Below are 21,539 nucleotides of genomic sequence, written 5' to 3'. Positions count from 1 at the left end.
AAACTTAGCTTGTAACCTCTTCTTCCCGTCTCAGATGCTCTAGTACATGATTAAAAAATGATACCCTTTGACTCTTAGTAACTACAACACAGTTGGCAAGCTTATTCTCCTTGTCACGTCCTCTCCTCGGTATCTTTCCAATTTTGGATGGTTGCATGGTATGTGCATTGGCAGAGCAGCCAGCCATTGTGTGCCATGCTCTCACCCTAAAACTATCATTTAGTATTTCGTCTTGGTTCCAAGGTAAATGTAAATTTAATATCCACCACCAGTCCTTTACGTTGCTGTTTCTCCATTCGTTTTGGTTGTGGGAGCTCATTCACTGGTATGGCATTTCTCAATTTTGATCTTAGGACCAATTTATACTCTTGAAAAAATTATTGAAGGCCCCAAAGAGCTTTTGTTTAAGTTGTATCTATTGATATTTTTGTATTAGAAATTTAAACACATTTTAAAAATACTTATTAATTTATTTTTAAAATAAAAAAAGCTCATTGTGTTAACATGAATAATATATTTCCGTGGGAAACAACCAGATTTTCCAAAACAAAACAATTTTTCATGAGAAGAGTGGCATTGTTTTACATTTTTTCCAAACTTCCTTAATGTCTGTTGTAATAGAAGACAACTAGATTCTCATATCTGCTTCTGTATTCAATCTGTTGTAATACATTATCTTGATGTGTGAAGAAAATCTGACCTTACACAGGTAAGTGGTTGGAAAAGGGAGGAATGAGGAATATTTTAATAGACTTTTCAGATAATTGAGGATATTCTTCTTTGATGCCACACCAAAACTCAAGAAGTGGTGGTTTCTTAAAGGTTAGGTGCAATGGGTTGTCTAATGACATATCAATAAGTTTTTTTCTGCTCAGTTACATTGAAATCCATTAGGCTGTCTCCTATTTGAATGGATCTTTTGCTCACGGATGATTTTGTAACATCATGCATCAGTCATTTGGAAAATATGGGATCAGTGAGATTATCAAGCTCTTTCAAATGTTGACATAGTTCATCTTAAAATACTTTAAAAAGTCATATTAATTAATATCACCACTCTTTTTATAAGAAATCTTTAAGTGCTGGGAAGGTGTCAAGCTTTCAGTGATGGATACAAGTCTTCCCAAATTCTAATTTCCGCTTGAAACCTTGAATTTTATCATTGACAACCTTGGCAATTGAAGTGATGGGCTCACTTCTTTCATTTTCAAGAAAATGCCTTCAAATACCCAACTCTGAATAACTGTAGTTTATCTAAGTTTTCTATGTGCACTTCCCATCTCATCACACAGAATATTCAAAAGACATGTACTTAGGGTTCAAGATTTAATACAATGAGTAATTTTTACCGCTTCATCATTCTTAAGTAAAACTGACTTGTTATGTGAGTGTCGCAGAGAAGTTTGCAGTGACTACTAGAAGGGGCATTGCTCTGCCTTGCTTTGTCCACTCATTGTGCAAATGTTAACACAGTGCAAAGAGCAAATAATGTCTTAGTATTATTATGAAAATTGTTTTAACTGCACAGATTCCTGAAAGAGGTTCAGGGACCACATTTTGAGAACTTGCCCGTTTGATTTCTTAGGAAGGGCTCACAGGAACAGTGTTTCCTGAGTTCTTATACGTTCGTTAAAGTTTATCAGTGGCCTTTATACTTGAAAAATCCATTTTTCTGGTAATAAAACCCATGGCTCACACTTTCTTGTGGTGACTGTCTTAAATTGTCTCTTTCATCTAGCATAACTACATTGTCGAAAAGTCTAAAGACAATTAGATTCTCTTTCCCTTATGTGGGACTTTGGTTTTTTGCCTGAATGCTGAAAGGATTTTTTTCTTTTTCTGTAGAGTACAGTAATTTTCATAAAATATTGTTTCTTCTGAGTCAGTTTTCCTAGGTACATGGTGTGCCCTTTCAATAGTAATTTCAAGTCCTTTTTTTTTTAATTTCTGAAGAGTTTTCTTGAATTATAGTTTTTAGTATTTGTTCATTTCCAAATTCTATTGCTTAGTTTTTTGTGTTCTGGGTCTCCTATTATATGCATGTTGGGTCTTCTCTGCTTACCTTGTTTATATGTCACTTTCTCTTGAATTCTTTTTACCTTTTCCACCAATTTTTTTATTTTTAAAAATTTGCTCCTTCATCCTCTGTTTCTTGTAAAGTGCAGTCTATTGGGTTTATTCATTCTGTGTTCCTTTAGTTTAATCTGCTTGTTTTGTTTTTGTTTGTTAAACATCTTGAAATGTTTTCTTTTCTAATTCTTAAGTTCTGTCACCTTTACTTTGAGTTACACTGTTCTTTCATATATTCCTCATTTCTTTTTTTAATTGAGGTATACTTTACATGTGACATCATATTATTTCAGGTGTACAACATAATGATTTGATATTTGTATATTTTGTGAAATGATCACCACAGTAAGTCTAGTTGACATCCATCACCACACATAGTTACAAAATTTTTTTCTTGTGATGAGGACTTTTAAGATCTCTCTTAGCAACTTTCAAATATGCGGTATGGTATTATTATTCACTATGGTCACCATGCTGTACATTATATCGCCAGGACTGACTTATTTTATAACTGGAAGTCTGTACCTTTTGACCCCCTTCACTTGTTCGCCCATCTCCCAACCCTCCCCTGCCCCCACCCCGGCAACCAGCAATCTCTTCTCTGTATCTATGAGCTTGGCTTTTGTTGTTGTTTGTTTTAGATTCCACATATAAGTGAAATCATACAGTATTTGTCTTTCTCTGTCTTGACTTATTTCACTTAGCATAATGCCCATCCATGTTGTTGCAATTAGTAAGATTTCATTCCATATACTCTTTATTTCTTTTACATAAAGCTACTTCAGTTTTGTGGACAAATCTTTCTGGCATTTGATCGACTGCAGAGATGTTATTCTGCTCCTGAGTCTCTTTTTTCTTATGATAATGGTGTGTGGATTTCAACCATGATTCTTTTTAATTACTTATTTGTACTAGAAATCTGCTCTGAACTTTGGAGGCATGGAGGGTAGGGAACAAGTTCTGGACATTTTTTGTAGTTTCATGGCTCTAGAGCTCCCTCTTCTGTTGTTTATGTGAAGTGTTCAAAAATTGGCCTTGACATTAGATTTTGTTGTCTGTGTTCCCCCTCCTTCACTGTTATCTGGATCTTCTCTTTACCCCTATTATTCCTGTCTAGTGAATTTGGAATTCACTCCCATAAGTTTCTGCACAGTGCTGTGTCCTGCCCTAAGAGGTCCTGCTCATTTGGCTATGACAGGTCATGGGGCTGGTCAGCTTCCTCCCTTCAGACCTTACCCCACACCCCATAGCAGGGATCCCGGAACCGATGTGTACACGGCCCCTCTCAGTCTGTGCTCCTCTCACACTGGCCTGAGCTGGTTTCCAGTGGGTGTCTGTGGGTGATTTTGAGGTTCTCCTGTTCTTAGGTCCAACAGTTGCTTGATGCTTCTCTCTTCCTCCTGATGCCATGTGGTTTTGTAGCTTTTGGAGGTTTGCCCCACCCACTTGTGTCCTGGGGTTTGGATATACTTTGTGGATGTAGTTTTTTTGTAGCTGATGTGTATAGTTTCGTCTTTTGCTCTCTACTTCTGTCTGTTTTCATCAGAGAGGATTTGGAGAGGTTAAAAACTACGTGGCTGTTACATAGGTTTCCAATTCTGTCTTTCCCACGATTCTAAACAGTACGTTTTTTCCCCCTAAATTACTTGTTTGTTTTTTAAAATAATATATTGAAGTGAAAGTCAAATAACATAAAGTTACCCATTTTAAAGTAAAAATTCAGCACCAGTCAGTACATCCCCAATGCTTTCCTTCGCATCGCTCCGAGGTAAAACCCGTCCCTGGTAAGCGCTCACCCCCCACCCCCTCTCCCCAGCCCTCCAGCAACCACCAACCTTTGTTCTGTCCAGTACCTATATTTTTAGGTTAAATAAAGTTAAATTTTATTTTCATACGAATAGCTCTTAACGGTCTGTAAGAAGTCTGAAAGAATTAGGACATATGTATAAAAATACCTGCTGGTATAAATGTTGTCACGAGGGTTCTGCATTCCGCAAAACCAGCCTGTGTTCATAGCGGGTATTTTCCAGACTGTAAAGCAGAGTCGCCTCTTTCTCCATGAGCACATATTTCAGTGGATACAAATGACTTGCTTCTCTTACCTTTAAGTTGTAAAATTTCTCTTAAGACAACACGACTCTGATACTCTGAGTGTTTAACTTTGCTCAACCACAAAGAGGGTTTTCAAACTGTTGGAAGTCTATTAGCAGACTATTGTTTTTTTCACCCCAAAATCTGTTTATTGAAAGAGTATACAGAGATGCCCTACTTTAAAATCCATTAGGTGTTTTTTTATTGTTGTAAAATATATATAACATAAAACTTGCCATTTTAACTATTTTTAAGTGTACAATTCAGTGACATTAATGACATTCACAATGTTGTGCAACCATTACTACTATTTCCAAAATTATCACTCCAAATAGAAACTCTGTACCCATTAAGCAATAATTCACCATTCCCCCACACACACCCATGAATCACAGAATATTTTAAATTTTTTTTTTTTTTTAAGATTTTATTTATTTATTTTTCCCCCAAAGCCCCTGTAGATAGTTGCATGTCACAGCTGCACATCCTTTCAGTTGCTGCATGTGGGACGCGGCCTCAGCATGGCCAGGCCGGAGAAGCGGTGCGTCGGTGCACGCCCGGGATCCGAACCCAGGCCACCAGTAGCGGAGCGCGCGCACTTAACCGCTAAGCCACGGGGCCGGCCCAGAATATTTTAAATTAAAAAAATATATTAGTGTTTTGGGGCTGGCCCGGTGGCGCAAGCAGTTAAGTGCGCGCGCTCCGCTATGGCGGCCCGGGGTTCGCTGGTTCGGATCCCGGGCGCGCACCGACGCACTGCTTGGTAAGCCATGCTGTGGCAGCGTCCCATATAAAGTGGAGGAAGATGGGCACCGATGTTAGCCCAGGGCCGTCTTCCTCAGCAAAAAAAGGAGGAGGATTGGCGGATGTTAGCTCAGGGCTGATCTCCTCACAAAAAAAAAAAAAAAAAAAAAAAATATATATTAGTGTTTCATTAAGAGCTAAAATATTATAATAAATATAGGATAAAGAATAATAAAATGCAAAAGTCATAGTAATTGTGGATAACTAGTCGGAAATAATAAGACGATATTAAGTAGAGGGGATTGTAATTTTTATCTTTTTTTCCTTATCTGGGGCAAAATAAAACAGTAGAAAGCATTTGCCTGTAGGTGGCAGCACTCAGACTTCCTTTTTACTCTATTCTTGATTTCATTTGCAAAAAAAATAGATTAGCAACGGTGAGAAAGAATGGATATGGTGCAGCTAGAAGAAGAAGGTATTGGATACAGAGGTATCTTTTCACAAACTTAAAAGCTATGGGAAGATTGGGGCTGGCCCTGTGGTGTAGTGGTTAAGTTCACGTGCTCTGCTTTGGCGGCCCAGGTTTTGCGGGTTTAGATCCTGGGCAAGGATCTATACACCGGTCATCAAGCCATGCTGTTGCGGCGTCCCCCATACAAAATAGAGGAAGATTGGCACAGATCTTAGCTCAGGGACAATCTTTCTCAAACAAAAAGAGGAAGATTGGCAACAGATGTTAGCTCAAGGCCAAATTCCTCACCAAAAAAAAAAGCCATGGGAAGAAACCCTTTCTTTCACATAATCACCAGACAAGCTTGAGTTTAAGTCTGGGCCTCTCTGCTTAAAAGCTGTACAACCTCATAACAGATCACTTCTCTAGGTTTGGTTTCCCCATCTGTGAAACAAGGGCAGTGAGAGAGTGAATGTAATAGAGGAATGGAATCATACATGGATCATAAATGTGGTAGAGGAATAGAACCATAAATGGATCATAAATGTAATAGAGGAATGGAATCATAAATGGAAAGTGCTTAGCACAGGCCTATCTGGAGAGAGTAAGGCTTGATAAATGTGAGCAATTGCTGTTTCCACACTTTGCTTAATTTTCCTTTGTGAAATAGCCCTGTGGTATCTAGTTTGAAAATCCCTGTTCTTCCTGTACCAGGACAGATTGGGCTAGGCTTTGGCCTGAAGGAGTAGTCACATCTTTTTTTACTATTGTTATTGAGGTATAATTGACATATAACATTATATTGGTTTCAGGTATACAACATAATGATTTGACATTTGTATATATCGTTACATGATCACCACAATAAGCTAGTTAACATCCGAGTAGTTACATCTTATGAACCTGATTACAAGTAGGTGCTTATCTTCCTATGGAAATTGACTGTCTGGCTTTCTAGTTCCTAGGGGGGAATCTTTAGGGTCTTCCTTAATATCTTCCCAGGGTGATTAAGATCCTGGAGCCAGGAAATGCTCTGTATGTAAGGGTTATTCTCTTGATCTTAGCTCTCAAAGAAAATCAGTCTTAAAGTATATATTCTGCAGTAAGGGATACCTATTAGGGACTTGAAAATAGTACAAGATCATACTCTATTGGGGAGGGGGATGGTGGTGAAACTGATACAGCTTTTTTGGAGGGCAATTTGGAAGAAATTATCAAAGTCTAAAACATGCACACTCTTTGATTCAGAAATCCCACTTCTATTAATCTATCCTGAAAACAATATCAACATGGCTGCACAAACCTATATAGAAAAAAAGATAGCGTTGTTTATAATAACAAGAATTGAAATGTTCATCTATGGGGGATGGTTAAACCAAGTGCACTTCTTCCATTGAGTACAATCGTCTTTGTGAGTACGGAGGGATGGTGAAAGGTGTGCTTGATATATTGTTATGTCAAAAGAGTGAGTTACAGAATCACCTGTAAAACTGTTTTTAAAAATATGATGTTTGTGCACACGTGTGGGTGTATGTAAGACCTGAAGTTAGACAAGGGAATTAGCAGTAGGATTAGGCAAGATGCCACTGCTGCTTCCCTCCGCTTTCCTCCGTGGCCTCCTCTGGGACAGCTCGTCCTTCCTGATCTTCCCTGGCTAAAATAACATGTACCATCCATTTGCTTTTAAATTTTAGTTTAACAGGCACTCCCCGAATTACAATATGTTATCTTTCAAAAGAGCATTTTTGACTAAAATATTTATCATTCAGAGTTCATTTACCCCCAGAAAATAGTGATGTACATAGTGATTAGATTCTTAGGCTAGCCAACAAAATTCTACTTAACTCAAAAATTCCTCCCATAAATTTAAAAATACTATTAATTTAACAAATTAACCCAAACAAGAAGACTCTTATCAATGTTTCCTTAATGCCAGTGTTTGAGGGAAAGTGTTCATTCACTCAGTTTATTGAGTGCCTGCTGCACCTGGCCCTGTTGATGTCTTTTTCTTCAAAAGAAGTCTTTTTTTCCCCTGGGAAGTACTGTCTCAGTTTGCAGCCCAGTGAGGTGGGGTCAGCTGGGCCCTGTCCATGGAGATCCTGGAGCCACGGGCCCCCTTGTCTGTTGTTGTGGGCAGAGCCCCGTGTACCCACCCCAGACATGCAGTAGGCACGTCATCAGCTCAGCTTTGGTGCTGGGTGTGCCTGGTGAGGAATGAATGATTCAACCTCCTGAAGACAGGGACCCTTGGCATGGAGCCAAGCGGTTTTCAGGAAATGTTTAAAGTTTAAATGAGAGCCTCCAATATAGGAAAAGGGGAAAATGGATATAGATTCTGTCTGAGAGGAGATTGACTTCTCACGGTCATCTGGTCCCCCATGAGAGGTGACTTTGCAGATGTCAACTTGGGATTGGGCCCATTTGGTGAAATACTTTGTGGCGTGTTTTTCCCTCTGCTTGATTCATGGAATGGCTTTGTTCTGTTATTTGAACACACCTGGTGTGGCCGATCATGCCTGAGCAACAAGGCCTGATGAGACATGACACACTAAATTTGGTTGTTTGGGTGTGTGGCAAAGCACGGACAAGTGCTTGTGATCCCCCGCCAGTGAGTCAGGCACAGGAAGGGAGCCCGGTCATGTCTCCCACACCCATGCCCACGGGCCGCCCTGGCGCGGGAAGCCTGGCACTCCCATCGCAGGGACCCTGTGCTCACGCTGCAGTGGCCATACAGATACAGCCTTGGCCATCTCTATGCAGCCAGGGCTTACACCTGAAGACTCCCTTTCCAAAAACAACGTGATTTAAAAATTGCTTTTCTCCACAAGGGTGATATTTCCATCTTTGTGATCACAGCAGTTAGAGAAAGGTTTTTTAAAGAAAGATTTATTTGATGAGGCATTTTTTTTTTTCTTTCTCCAAAGAGTAGGCATTCGCAGCTTGGAGTCATTTTGTTTTTATTTGTGATTGAATGATGATGTAGGGGAGGAAGACATATCCTCTACCCACTCTGGGTCCTTCTAGCTGGGCTTTGAATTAAAATGACATGAGACAGAATAACAGGAGAAAATCAAACAAAGCTTTATATCATGTATATGTGGGAGATACCCAGGAATAAAATGGGTAACTCAACAAAATAGTGGAGGCTCTCATCTTAAATACCATCTTCGGCTAAAGACAAAGGAGGATGTTGGGTGTGGGGGGAGTCAGTTATGGGAGAATATCAGAAAAGCACGGTAAACAAGAGTAAGGTTGTTATGCAGATTTAAGTCCTTGCCTTCCTGCACTGTGATCAAGAGTCTCTAGAGATAAGGTCATCCCCCCTTCTTCCTGGTACAGAGAGGGAGATAACCTTTACAAACAGAGATTTCCCTTACAAATGTAAATGTCTCTTACAAAGGATAACCTCTACTTTTACTTGGTTTTCAGAGCTTTGATAAGAATGGGCTTAGCACGGACCCTCCCAGTCTATCAATACACAGAGTTATCTATGGTGAGGGCCTGTCCTGGGGACAGGCCTTCTATCTTAAATTTCTTTTAGATAGATAGTGGGGAGGAGGTCAAAGTTTCTTTCAGAGTCTTTTGTTCTTAAAAATAATGAAGGCAAAGAGACATATTTTGAGGTGGCCAGTGCTGATCCCCCATAATAGTGATTTTCATAAGCTACCAACTTTTCCAAGTTCTTTGTGCTAAGTATCCCTGAAAAGAGAGAGAACTGAAAAATCCGCTCCCTCTGCAATCTGAAACAGAAGATGGCTTTAAAGGGATGATGATGAAATGGAGTTAGAGTGTGAATTTTGTTTCTCTCTCTTCACTACATCCTTCCCTTTTCAACATAGCCATCAGAAAAACCTTATAGCCTAAACCACTCAAAAGAGGATACTTATTCTGAGAAGGAATGAGAGGCTGATATTTGAGGTTTGCTTCAGGGAAAACCCCGACTATTCAGTTAGAACCAAGACTTGATTTTTCTGATTTTGGGAAATTCTTTCTATTGCAGATCTCTCAAAGGCCTTGGTTCTAACAGAAATTGGTCCCAAACGTGACCCTGCTACTCTGAAATTGTTCCTGAGCAACATGGAGAGGTTACTCCACGCCAAAGCTCATGGGTACGAACTTCAGTTCCTGGAAAACCTGGGGCCAAAGGAGTGTGCCAGACACACAGATCTTGCTCACAGCTCCCCAGGGACTGAAAGAGGAAGAGATCTCCCATGTGATAGGAGCAGAAGAAGCACATTGCCCTCCATGCTGAGGCCCAGGGAGCGCGTGATGCTTCGTCGTCCAGTAGGATAGCTCGTACAGCCAGCTGTTAGGAAATGGACAGGGGACCTTTGTTCCTTTCTAAGCAGCACTTTGAGAAGCCAAGGAACTGATCTCAAACCACCCAGCCAGCAAATCTTGTGTGTGCTTAGGGCCCTTCAGAAATGATATGACTCCATAGCCACTTGGGGAAAACAACCCAAGTCCAGGTGAATCCTCTTCATCTCCCATCCTCCCTCTAGGTCTGTGCCGTAACTATTAGCCACATGAGGCGATTTAAATTTAAGGTAGTTGGAGTCCAACAGAGTTAAAATTGACTTCAGTTGCACTAGCCACATTTCAAGTGCCCAGTGTCCGCAGGTGGCTAGTAGCTACCACAGTGCTGAATGTTTCCATTATTGCAGAAAGTTCTATTGGACAGCACTGCTCTGGACAGTAGAGTCAGAATCTTGAGCTTGCTGGTAGAAGTCCTGTGGCTCATTTTTCATTATTGGGAATGCCCAGCAGAGGGGGTGACTTTGAATGAAGTCAGTGTGCACGCCATTTAAGAGAAATCCAACTTGTGCGTGGTGCCACTCACACGTGCATTTACTCTCTTCCCTCTCCTCTCAGGGTCCGAGTGATCGGGAGCTCCACCCTGGCACTCTGCCACCTGGCCTCAGGGGCCGCAGATGCCTATTACCAGTTTGGCCTGCACTGCTGGGACCTGGCTGCTGCCACGGTCATCATCAGAGAAGCAGGTGGCATCGTGATGGATACTTCAGGTGAGCCCCTCTCACCTTTGGCCCACCCTCCATCCCCAGGGGTACAACAGCAGAGACAAGACCTAGTGATGCCACCAGACTGAATCTCCCCCACTTCCTTGGAGTCTCTACTGATGAGAGACCACGCAAGGGTATCAGAAAAGCAGTGTGCCAGTGCCAGACATCTCCCTCCTACCCTTCCTGCCTTCCTGTTCTAGGCCTCAAGGCGTGAAAATAGACCCTAAGATCAGGATATATGACCGGATAGTAACAGCAGCACCACTTTACTTTATATAACATTTGAAAGTTTTCTAAGCACACACGTTTTTGTCCCCACAAAATCCGATGAGAGAGGTAGAGCAAGGGTGTGCTCCCCAATCTACAATGAAGTTTTTAGGAGAATGGATCCGAAAGGTGACCTGTTCTTCTGCTTCAAGAGCATTGCGCCCCAGTGACTGACCCCAGGGGGGCGAATCCCGTAGCATCTCTGTCTCCGGTTGTATCCACCTAGCTTCAGGCTGACCACTCATCTGACGTTTAGGAACAAGAGTCAGAGACTGGGTGAATCCTTTTAGGTTGCATTCTCTCCTAGCTTTTTAGTCCCAAGCTTGTTATTGTAACCACTGTGGCTCCCTTTTAACTACTGGGGATGTTCAGTGGGTCTTCTGTCATTTGATTTCTACTTTTTTCCTCTTTCTCCTCTGAAAGGCCTTAACTGAGCTACTAGAAAGGTATAAAAATGAAGAGGTATCAGCCTTGGGTGGCAAGGCCAGTTTCCCTTTAAAAACGTGTCCGACAGTGGCTATGACCACGTGAGCACGTTTGTGTGCACGGAGGGCTCCAGCAAGGCGATTAGTCCTGTTTACACCCCCAGGAGGACTCGGGGCTTCATCCCCTCCCCCACCCTCAGCTACCAGGGCACCAGAGCAGCTGCACCAGGTCGCCAGGAGCTGATCAGAAAGGCCGACTCCCAGGCCCCACCAGACCTGTTGAGTCAGGATCTCTGTCTTATGGGGTCCCCCATGCCACCATGCAGTGCAGAGTTTGAGAACTGCCCTCCCCTCTCCTGGTCTAACTGATATTTGAATCTCAGTGCTGAACCTTAAACTGCGTTCTCCCAGCACAGCCTCAAGGTGGCACTGGTTCTGTGCGGCTTCGACTGCACTCATACTGGGGCAGAGCAGAAGCTGAAGGGGCTCACACCTCTGACCAGGCTCATGGCTAGACCACATTCTGGTCCAGCCTCGAGCTGCCTGAGCTCTATTTTCCTTGGAATGTGCGTGTGCTGAGTTATTCGGGATTGTTCCTCCCTCTCCAGTAACCCAGGTGCCCTCTCCCCTTCTCTGTCCTCAGGCGGACCTCTCGACCTCATGTCCTGCAGAGTGGTTGCTGCCGGCACCCGGGAAATGGCGACACTCATAGCTCGGGCCTTACAAACAATTAACTATGGGCGCGACGATGAGAAGTGAAAGGGAGCGGATGACAGACAACTGCCAACCCAGGTCTGGGCCTTCCGGGAATGCCGAAGCTGGTGGCCTTGAGCAGCCTGCCCTCAAATGTCTCACCCATTCCTCATCACCCCCCAGGGAGGTGTTATGCTAAAGTATGTGGCACTCGGGTTAAATCCACGTCTCTCACCGGGATTTGATGTCTAGCTGGTTTCTCTCTTTAATCTCACATAGCCTTTTTCAGGTTAGTACAAGTTCTATCACAGCCAAAACCCAAATCTCATATGATGTATGTATTGATCGTCTTGATTTTTCCTTTTCCAGAATGCAAATCTCAGGTAATAAGGCTTTAGAACTGCTGATAAAGCGGACTTGTTCTCAGGCCCTCCTCACTGGTACTTCACAATGCAATAAATCAAAATAATGGCACTCTGCTTATCCGTTTCCCTCTGTAATTGTGTCGCCTGTTTCCCCACATAACCATAAAATCCACAGCTGTAGATCTAGGCTCTTGGGAAGGTTTGCACATTACAGCCCAAAGATGACAGTGTTGCTGTCCATCTGCTGCCTTCGATAAGCACTGTGAAAACGACTCAGTAGTTAGCATGTTAGTATTTAAAATCCAAGACGTAGGTCAAACTGAAGAAAAACAAATCTCTGAAATGCTATTATTTTTGTGATCAGTTTAATGAAGAGAAATTATAAAGTATTTTCTGGGCCTTACTTTTTCCTCTGTAGGAGATGGAATTATATATAAGAATGATTCTAATGAGGATATTCACTGACTAGCCACGGGTATCTTTTCTGAAGTTTAAGAATTGGGAAAGTCTTAAGATAGAGAAAATTCCAACCCACTCAACTTTTTCTCTCGCAACAACAAATACAGAGTATTTGGGAGCCTCTCATCTGCTATCTCTGGCTCCTAAACATTGGAGGTTGGCCTATACAATAACCCCAGACACTTTCACCAAACTGTACCCCTGAAGAGTCTTTGGCAACCCCCTGGCTAACCCCTGTCCTCTCTGGACACAGGTAGGACTCAGAATCCCTTCACAGTTAGTTCACCCACTCCATCCTCCTCTCACAGGGTGAGCTGCATGCAGGGCCCGGCTCACTGCAGATGGTGGACCCCAGAGAGGGATTCTGCAGAGGGTTATTCCCTTGGGAGTAAATTACCCAGATGCCTTACCTCTACTTCCCCTTGGGTTATTAATTGATAAATTTGCTATCTAAAGGAAGGAGTTTCCTTTTCTGAACTGAATGGAGTGACCAGGTGACCTTCCCCCAGTGGGAGCACAGTTCAAGGGTCTGGACGTGTGAGGACTGAGGTCTCCTTTGGGACTAAGGAGCTTATTGCCCACATTGCATGTGGGCCTCCACTTTTGATACCTACAGAAAGATGGCAGCCTGCTTGTGGAGCCACAGAACTCCAGGGTCGGGGCCTGAGCAGCCACATGACGCTCCTGCTGTCCCTTGGAGCCTTGAGTCTCCTCTACACTCCCTTCCCAGTGTTCAGCCTCTGGTTGATCAGTAGTAGAGGCACACTGTTCCTCCAGAGACCTCCCACCCACACAAAGATCCTTCAGATCGTTAGACTGTTCTACCTATGTCAAGCCAAAGTGTGTCCCTTAAAGCTTCCATCTCCACTCTAATTTTCACTTGTAGGTCCGTGAATAGCTGAGCAAGTCATCTTCCATGTGATGGTGTTTGAACATGAATACATATCTCATCCTTTTCCTTTTCTCCAGGTGAAGTAGCTCTGGTTCCCTCCCTGAGCCCCCAGGGGTTGGTCCTTCACCTAGATGTGTCTTCTAGACTTCAGGTTTGATCTGATCATCCATCACTGCCCCTCCTCTGATCAACCAATCCAAGTCCCATTTGCTTTTTGGTCATGCACACCACCCTGTGGTTACGCCCTGAGTTGTCAGAGCCCCTAATGTGCGCAGCTGTTAAGACACCCTCCAGCATACTGGCCTAGCACAGCTGGATTGTCTGACCCTGTGTAGGACCGTTAATTTGTCAGTGCTGCATTTCACTTCCTCACCTTCAGCTCATAACTGCAGCCTGTCAGGATTTGGGGATTCTGACTCTTTCTTCCAGTATGGTGGCAGTCTCTAGAAGCTTTTTAGCTACACGTTGGCTTAGCCTGCCATCAAGAGCTCTTATTCAAATCATGGGGAAAAATAAGCCAGAGTAAGCCCAGAATCCTTCAGCACCTCGTTCAAGATCTCTTTCAGGTTCTCATGGTTCTGTTAATCACCACTCAGAACTGGCTGTTCAAACCAGTTTTGAGTACATTTAACTGTGGTATCAGCCAGCCCACGTTTCTGTCCGCTGTCCACAGGACTGCATAAGATCTTGTCACATGTCTTGCTGAAATCTAGATGCATAGAGCTGTGCTGTCTAATACATTAGCCACTAGCTACATGTGGCTATTTAAAGTTAAATTGATTAAATTGAATTTAAAACTCGGCTCCTCAGTCACACTAGCCACATTTCAAGCACTCAGTATCCACATATGGCTAGTGGCTGCCATACAGGACAGTGCAGACAAAGTGCAGATAGTCCCAGCATCTCAGAATGTTCTACTGGATGGTACTGCATAGAGTGACACTCTTTAGTAATCTATTCTAAGATCTGGATTTATTTTATATATAACATTCTAACTTCTATTTTATGGAATCTACATTCTTCCCTGGTGTTTGGAAACCAGAAGAATTCTTGTCAGTCTCCAGTCTCCCCACATTCCCTGGACAGTCTTGCCTGCAGGGTGGCTCCAGGTCACCACTGTGTGATATGCTTGGGGTGTGTGAGCAGGATGGAGAGGCTAACCTGAGGCCAAAGCAGGGCGAGAGCAAGGCAGGTTACCAGCCATGTTATTACAAAGGTAGAACCAGATGAGAATCCTAGAATTGCAGGTAATTAATTCTATGCGTCTATGATAAGGGCAGCATTAAAGGGAAAACCTCCCGAAAAGGGAAAGAGGTTGAGATGACTGTGCCCTAGTGATGGTGGGGGCGGGGAAGGAGAGCATCTGTGAGCTGGATGCTTGTATAGTAGCCCCAGGTCTTTTTTAGAACCTCCTGGAAGATCTGCCTCTTCTCCCACAGGTGGCTGCTCTGCATCGTGCCCTCACTGCCTCCTGGAGGCCAGCCCACTGCTGCAGCGGGTAGAGCGCTGACTTTGGGGTCAACAAACCTGATTCTAACTCCAGCTTCCTCCTCCCTGGGCTCGGGTGCCACCCTGAAAACTGCAGACGTTGCCTCCTTCCCAGGATTGTTGAGGGGACTGCCTGAGGTGTACAAAGGGCCCAACTGCCACTGACACTCAGTGCATACCAGCTCGTCACCAGCATCCAGAACCTTCCATGTCAGAGCTTCCCCTGGGTGACTTTGAGAGCCAGGATCACCCATGTGCCCAGCTGCAAGTCCTGCCTCCTCGTTTAGTGCATATTCAGGACACTTTGAAATGGATGATCAACAAATGCTAAATGAACAGAACCGATTTGACCAGCCAGAGATTAGCAGATACGTTTTTATCTGAATTCTGTTTATCTGAAAATATTTATGACAACATTAATATTTTGTTTCCCCATAATCCCAGTGGACTGGCACCTACTCCTTCCCGGTCTTTATCCTGTTTATCAGTCACATAGAACAGTACACCAGCGTCAACAAGTCCTGCATTTGAAGAGAGCTTTGAGGGCGTCCACTTATGAGAGTGAAGACACCATGAAATGAAGGTTAAGGAAGCCTTCCTTGAAGCTTACATGTATTGGAAGGAAAAAAGAACAAGTTAAAGAAAAGTAATACCAAAATATCATATAAAAGTTATGTCATTTTGAACATAATATCTTTTAGGCATACATTTGTGACTTTGAAAACATTGATTTGGATTATTGAGCATAAATTTCTAATGCTTAAAGATTCCGGGGAAAATGTATGGAAGCGTGGGCAGCATGCTGCACAAGGATCAGAGTCCTGGTTCTGTGTTCTGGTCCCAGCTCTATACTAATTTGCCATGTGATGCTGGGCAATCATTTAAGGAAACTGAGGCCCCAGTCGGTACCTATAACATTTGTGTATTACAGCTCTCCAGGGCTCCTTCCAGATTCTGCTCCCTCAGCCTGTGACCCAGTCAGTACCGGCCTCACCAAAGTGCCAGCAGGAAGAGAGAGGCAGTGTGTGTGTTCCAGCTGTGGTAGTAAATGCATTTTGTTTTCAAATTAGCTCTGGGTTTTTTGCATATTTCCCATAGGTTCACTTTAGAGTGAGCACTGTGTCTTATCACATTTTGTAATAATTTTGTCTTTGAAGAAATAGAACCTACCCAGTGTCTGACACCCGCTGGAGAACCCCAGATCCACCTGGAGTGCTCTGTCCCCATGGGCCAAGCGCCCTGGCCTTTCCAAGATCCTGACTGGTTCCAGAAGCAGAGTTACAGTCAGCTTCAAGGAAACTGTGTTTTCTTTCATCTCTGGAAATAGCTCGATTTCTCATTTTATTGCTGTGTTCATTAATTTTGTTTAATGGGACTTTTTCATAATAGTATGGATTTTTTCAATGAGATTTAAAATGTATGCTTTTGCATACATTTTGCCAAATTGGCAAAGTTTTGCCAAATTGCTGATTATCCTTTTAGGCTTAGATTTGCAAGTTTTTATTCTCTCAGAATATACTCAAACAGCTCTTCTGAGTATATAGGCAGTAACACAAGAAATTTCTTATATTCTTCAACATGCATTTCAAGGTGTAATGCTCATTAATTGTGAAATGTCTTTTAGTTCTTAAATGTTTATGGAGGTTTTCTTCAAAGAAATAACTCCCCACGGGGAAAGCCTCTCAGAGGGCCCCAAGGGCAGTAGGAGACCCTGGACGATGCAGCTTAAACAAATGGCTGCCAGTGTCATGGGCCCTCTCACCCATCCGTGTGTTTGCGTTTCTTGATTCGCTCAGTCATTGATAGTCTGAAGCTGAGACTTTGGTAAGCTTTTGTCCTGAGCATTATCACTGCTCCTTCAGGAGAAGCAGAGAGATCCTCTGGGGAACAGGGGGGTGTCTGAGACCCTGAGGTTGGAGGCCAGGCGAGGGCACAAAGCACAGCCCACCGTGGAACCTTGAGGCCCAAGTGCCCCAGCCTGGGATGAGCCTCGAGAAGCCAAATGCTCTGCTCACTTTTGTGATCTTCGAAGCTAGCAAACTATTCATCATATCATTTTGACTTCCTTGCAAAATAATGTTCACCTACTCTTTGATGATTACTTTCATTCAGAATTCCTCTCGTAGGCTTCCAAATGCTTTGGTTTTGCCCTAATTTTTTCTCTTTATTTCAACAGCTTTACTTAAAGCATCTTGTGGACCAGAGTTGTCAAATGTTTTGGTGCCTTTTTAATCTAACTTCAAATAAAAGTAAAACATTTGTCCTGTACATCACTAAATGTCACCATCCAAACAGACCAGGAGTCAGGAAGCATAGATTCTGGTCCAAAGTTCACGTTAAAGTAACTGTCTGACCTTGAGGAAGTCACTTCCCCTCTGTCGGTCTTGGGTGAAATGTGTGATGTGGAACTGTCCAACCCCTCTCCCAGGGCTATTGTGAAGAGGTCATAGGATAACATGTGCAAGTCTCAAGAGCTGTGAAATGTCGGGTGATACTGTTTTGTTTTTTTGTGTTTTGTCTTTTTTGCTGAGGAATATTAGCCCTGATCTAACATGTGTGCCAGTCTTCCTCTACTCTGTATGTGGGTCACTGCCATAGGGTGGCTGATGAGTGGTGTAGGTCTGTGCCTGGGATCCAAACCCGCGAACCCAGGCTGCCGAGGTGGAATGCGCCAAACTTAACCACTACACCAAGGGGCCGGCCCCCGGGTGATACTGTTTTTACAATTAAATATTATTCAAGAGTGAAAAGATCATGGTATCTTTCACAGCCAAATGGGATGGTTCAGCTATCGGAGAAAACTAGAAATATTTAGTCAGATGACCACAGCTTAGACAGACTTCTCCTGATTTTTTCAACCATTTACAATCAGTTCTGTAATTATTCTGTGCCCAGGACTTTAGGCAGTCTTAGAAAATACCTCTCCTAGCTCTCCTTAGTAGTAACCACAATAAAGTATGCAACACACTTTAATCACCATGTTTTTTTCCATGGAGGCAAGGTATAAATAGAACAGTTTTTTTAGAGCATAAGTGAAGAACCAAATCAATGGCCTAAAAACTGGGATGATCTCCAGAAGCACCAGGCCATTTGAACCAACTTTGGGTTCCCAGTAGATGGTGGGAAGTGCAGGGGCTGTGCACGTGGGCGCCACTCACCAGCTGGGTGAACTTGATTTACAGGTGCCTCTCTGGGCTCCTCTGTGAAATGAGCTAAATAGTGCTCCTCCCAGGGCAAGCAGTGTGTGCACAGATGGCTGCATCAATCAGACGAGAAGGCAGACTGGGAGCCAGAACAGAGGACCCGAAGGCAAGGGCTTCTCACCTCGCTGCTCCGGCCCTTTCTCTGCCCAGCCTCGTTAGGTGGGCTTCCCTTCCCAGAGATGAAGACCTCAGGGTGGAGTGCAGCTCAGTCACCTCGTAAAGGCCCCCTGTGAAGGACATGGGGGGACAAAAGTCTAGATGACTGTATAGTCCTGTACTGTGTCAGCTGGGGGCCCGGACCAGGTTCACCAAAAACACTAGTGAGCCCCACAGCTTCCTGGTGTTAGCCTGGACCTGTCCTGTCAGTTGCCACTCAGTCACCACACGTCATCAGCAGCCCCACGACTGATCCAGACCAACCTCTGGGAAGAGGGAAGGATGACAGAAAATGAAAGATGAGGTATATGAAAGGGGGAGGATTGTTGCAAGAGATCCAAAATGGCAGAGTTTCAGAACCAGGCATGCAATGGGGTTGGCCTGGTGGCACAGCAGTTAAGTTCGCGCCGTCTGCTTTGACGGCCTGCAGTTCACCGGTTCGGATCCTGGGCATGGACCTACACTCTACTCATCAAGCTATGCTGAGGCAGCGTCCCACATAGAAGAACTAGAAGGACCTACAACTAGGATATACAACTATGTAGTGGGGGCTTTGGGGAGAAAAAAGAGGAAGATTGGCAACAGATGTTAGCTGGGCCAATCTTCCTCAAAACAAAACAAAACAAAACAAAAAAACCAGGCGTGCAGGTTCTAGGTGTCCACAGAGCCTGTGCAAGCAGGTGAGGGGCAGGGCCACCATCACTAAGCTGGGCTAGAGAGGCCAAAAGAGCCTGTTGGGAGGAAGAGGGAATCAAAAGGGTGGGGGAATAAGAACAAGTGTGAGCGGCTGGTGGGACACGATTCTCCCCTGGGAACGGGGAGATTTTAGGTGTGACTCAAAATACACATGTTCATATGCAAGAAACAACGTGGCTTCCTAGAGTGTTCTTAGGCCTCTGGGAGGTCAGGTTCCTGACAGTTCATATATCCCGTCTTAGCATACACATCTGTAAACACCGAGTCCCTGGAGGCCCACAGCACCCCGCCCAGTGCCTGGCACAGAGGAGGTCCAGTAGAGAGGGCATGGTATCACTCGGGACAAGGACAGGGAAGTGATCAAGACACTGGGGCCCACTCAGAGGCCTCAACACTAAGTGAAGCAGTCAGCACTTCATGCTGAAAACAACTGGTGAGTACTTTTGTCACTAGTTGTGTTCACATGCCTACCAGAGAGCTGGTTAGAACAGTTTTGAAGAGAGAGGACAGGGAGCTCTCAGGCAGGTGGAGGGTGCGGTGCGATTCCCTGAGGCAATTTCATCGTTCATCAGTCCTGCAATAGAGTTGTCCTCTGTTCAGCAGAATGATCTGTTACATCTGTGCATAAAGTAACTGGGGACTTTGACAGTGTCTCCGGAGGCTTCTAGAACTGAACAATGGCATCTCCAAAGTGGGGGAGGGGGAGGCTTAGGAATCACCTGATCCAACCTCCTACACAGGTAAATGACCTCTATTCTCCAGGTCCCACCAGTCACTACCCTCATGATATACTGCAGGTATGCCTGACATGTTCACCACTAGAAAAGCAATAGTATTGATCAGTTAATTCTCTCATCAACCTTGGGGGAGGAGGAGGCTGTGCTAGGCCATGAATGGCTCAGGGCAAATGGTGTGCAATCTCATACCCACTCCCTGGGTCCGGACGGCCAGCGGGTTAGGAACGTGGCCTGACTCAAAAGGGCACGTCCTCCATCTCCTCCTCATCCCCTGGGGATGGCCTTATCTCTCACCCCCGCATCGGCCAAGTGCCGTGCACAGCCGGTGCCTGGACTAAATTCACCAAAAACCATCTCAGGAAAAGCCAGCATGATGAAAAGCCCTTGCGTCCTTGTTTTGGGGTCCGGCCTCCGACTGCTGCTGACCAGAAGTATTTGTGTGTCGTGATGTCTTTGGTTCCCCACGTCTCAACTGGAATGTCACAGGTGGCCCCAAGGCCTCTGCCCTTGACAGCGAGGCATCTCCCCACCCTTCCCATGCGGCAGGATCCACCTGGCACAGAGGGCAGGTCCACACTTCCTTGGCTTGGGAAAGAGGCAGTTTTACTAAGAGATTAATGACAAAATCACACACAGCGGGTATGCAGTCTTCTTTTTCAGTTTTCAACAACAAAAATTAAAGCCCTTGATGCATGTTTCTATTAAGATATGCCTCCATCGTCAGACCCCTGTAGAGTTGGCTTTTAAACCCACATGTAGGGCTTTTTATTTTGTCCCTGTGGCATTCCATCTGGTCAGCTTGCCCTTCGGATCTTCGGGATCCTGATTCTCTCTTCCTCTTAGTAAAATCATGCCAGCACTAAGGCACTTGGGTGAGGGAAGCAAGTGAGTTTCCCCAAGCCCCTCATGTCACACCACCTAAACCCCCAAAGCTGCCCCTACCTCAGGGCCAGCCTGCCCATGAATCGCTCTGTTACTCCCCAGAGCAGGAATGTCCGTTTTACTGCTAGGAAAAGGGATATTTGGACAGGATGTGGCCTGTCTTAAGGACCCGATGCCCTCAGCCCCGTGAGGCTGGGAAGAATGTTGCAAGCAGCCTCCACCACCCAAGGGGCGTCCCCACATTGTGGTCGCACCACAATCCTTGGCCCACCAAAGCTTTCAGACAGCCGGTTACACCTATTTCCTGGGACTACGCGGGCCCCGCTCCACACCTGCGCTCCAGGGCCTGAGTCCTGGCAGATGGCAGCTGTACCCTCATCTTCATGGAGCCCTGGCCTGTGAGGTGACATGGCAATGCCATCGCTGGGTCCTGGCAGGCTCAGCCTCGCCTCACCAAGCCCCTGGGCAATGACTCTGCGGACTGAACATTCTGACGGACTTCTCCCAAGAGGAGCTTAGCTTCTGGCAAAACTGGCCCAGCCACCTGGGGGTGATTCTCTGCACCCCTGGGCCGAGGTCTGGGCGGAGGCGCTTCTTTCCCAAAGGCGAGCAGCGCGCCTCCTGCTGTCCGCGCTGGCGAACTGCGCAGCGCCCGAGGCCTCCGGCGCTCTCAGACATGGGAGCCCCGCGACAGCCGTTAGGCTCAGAGTGTATCCTGAGCCATCGGGTGTGATAGGAGATTGTTTGTCCCTGGAGGACCAGGAGAATTTAGCTGCGGTGCTCCTCTGTATCCATGATTGCATGGACACAGGATTTAGGAATTATGGCAAGTAAATGCCATTGTTCCATGTAATGTGACATAGTCTCTGTGTATAACCAAAACATGTCAACATAGGCCA

The 21,539-nt window shown here is 44.7% G+C and overlaps 1 protein-coding gene across 1 annotated transcript in view; it reads left to right on the top strand.

Annotated features, from left to right (window-relative positions):
* IMPA2 (inositol monophosphatase 2) overlaps positions 1-12,241 on the top strand; it is a 46,968-nt gene extending 34,727 nt beyond the window's left edge. The window contains exons 6-8 of the mRNA XM_058556796.1: positions 9,357-9,465; positions 10,229-10,380; positions 11,713-12,241. Coding sequence (XP_058412779.1) covers positions 9,357-9,465; positions 10,229-10,380; positions 11,713-11,828 — 377 coding nt within the window. The 3' untranslated portion in view covers positions 11,829-12,241. The remainder of the gene's footprint in view (positions 1-9,356; positions 9,466-10,228; positions 10,381-11,712) is intronic.
* Positions 12,242-21,539: the final 9,298 nt, after the last annotated feature.

Source organism: Diceros bicornis, chromosome 16, assembly GCF_020826845.1.
Source record: "Diceros bicornis minor isolate mBicDic1 chromosome 16, mDicBic1.mat.cur, whole genome shotgun sequence".
NCBI classification, from domain to species: Eukaryota; Metazoa; Chordata; class Mammalia; order Perissodactyla; family Rhinocerotidae; genus Diceros; species Diceros bicornis.
This window is presented reverse-complemented; position numbering and strand designations above follow the sequence as displayed.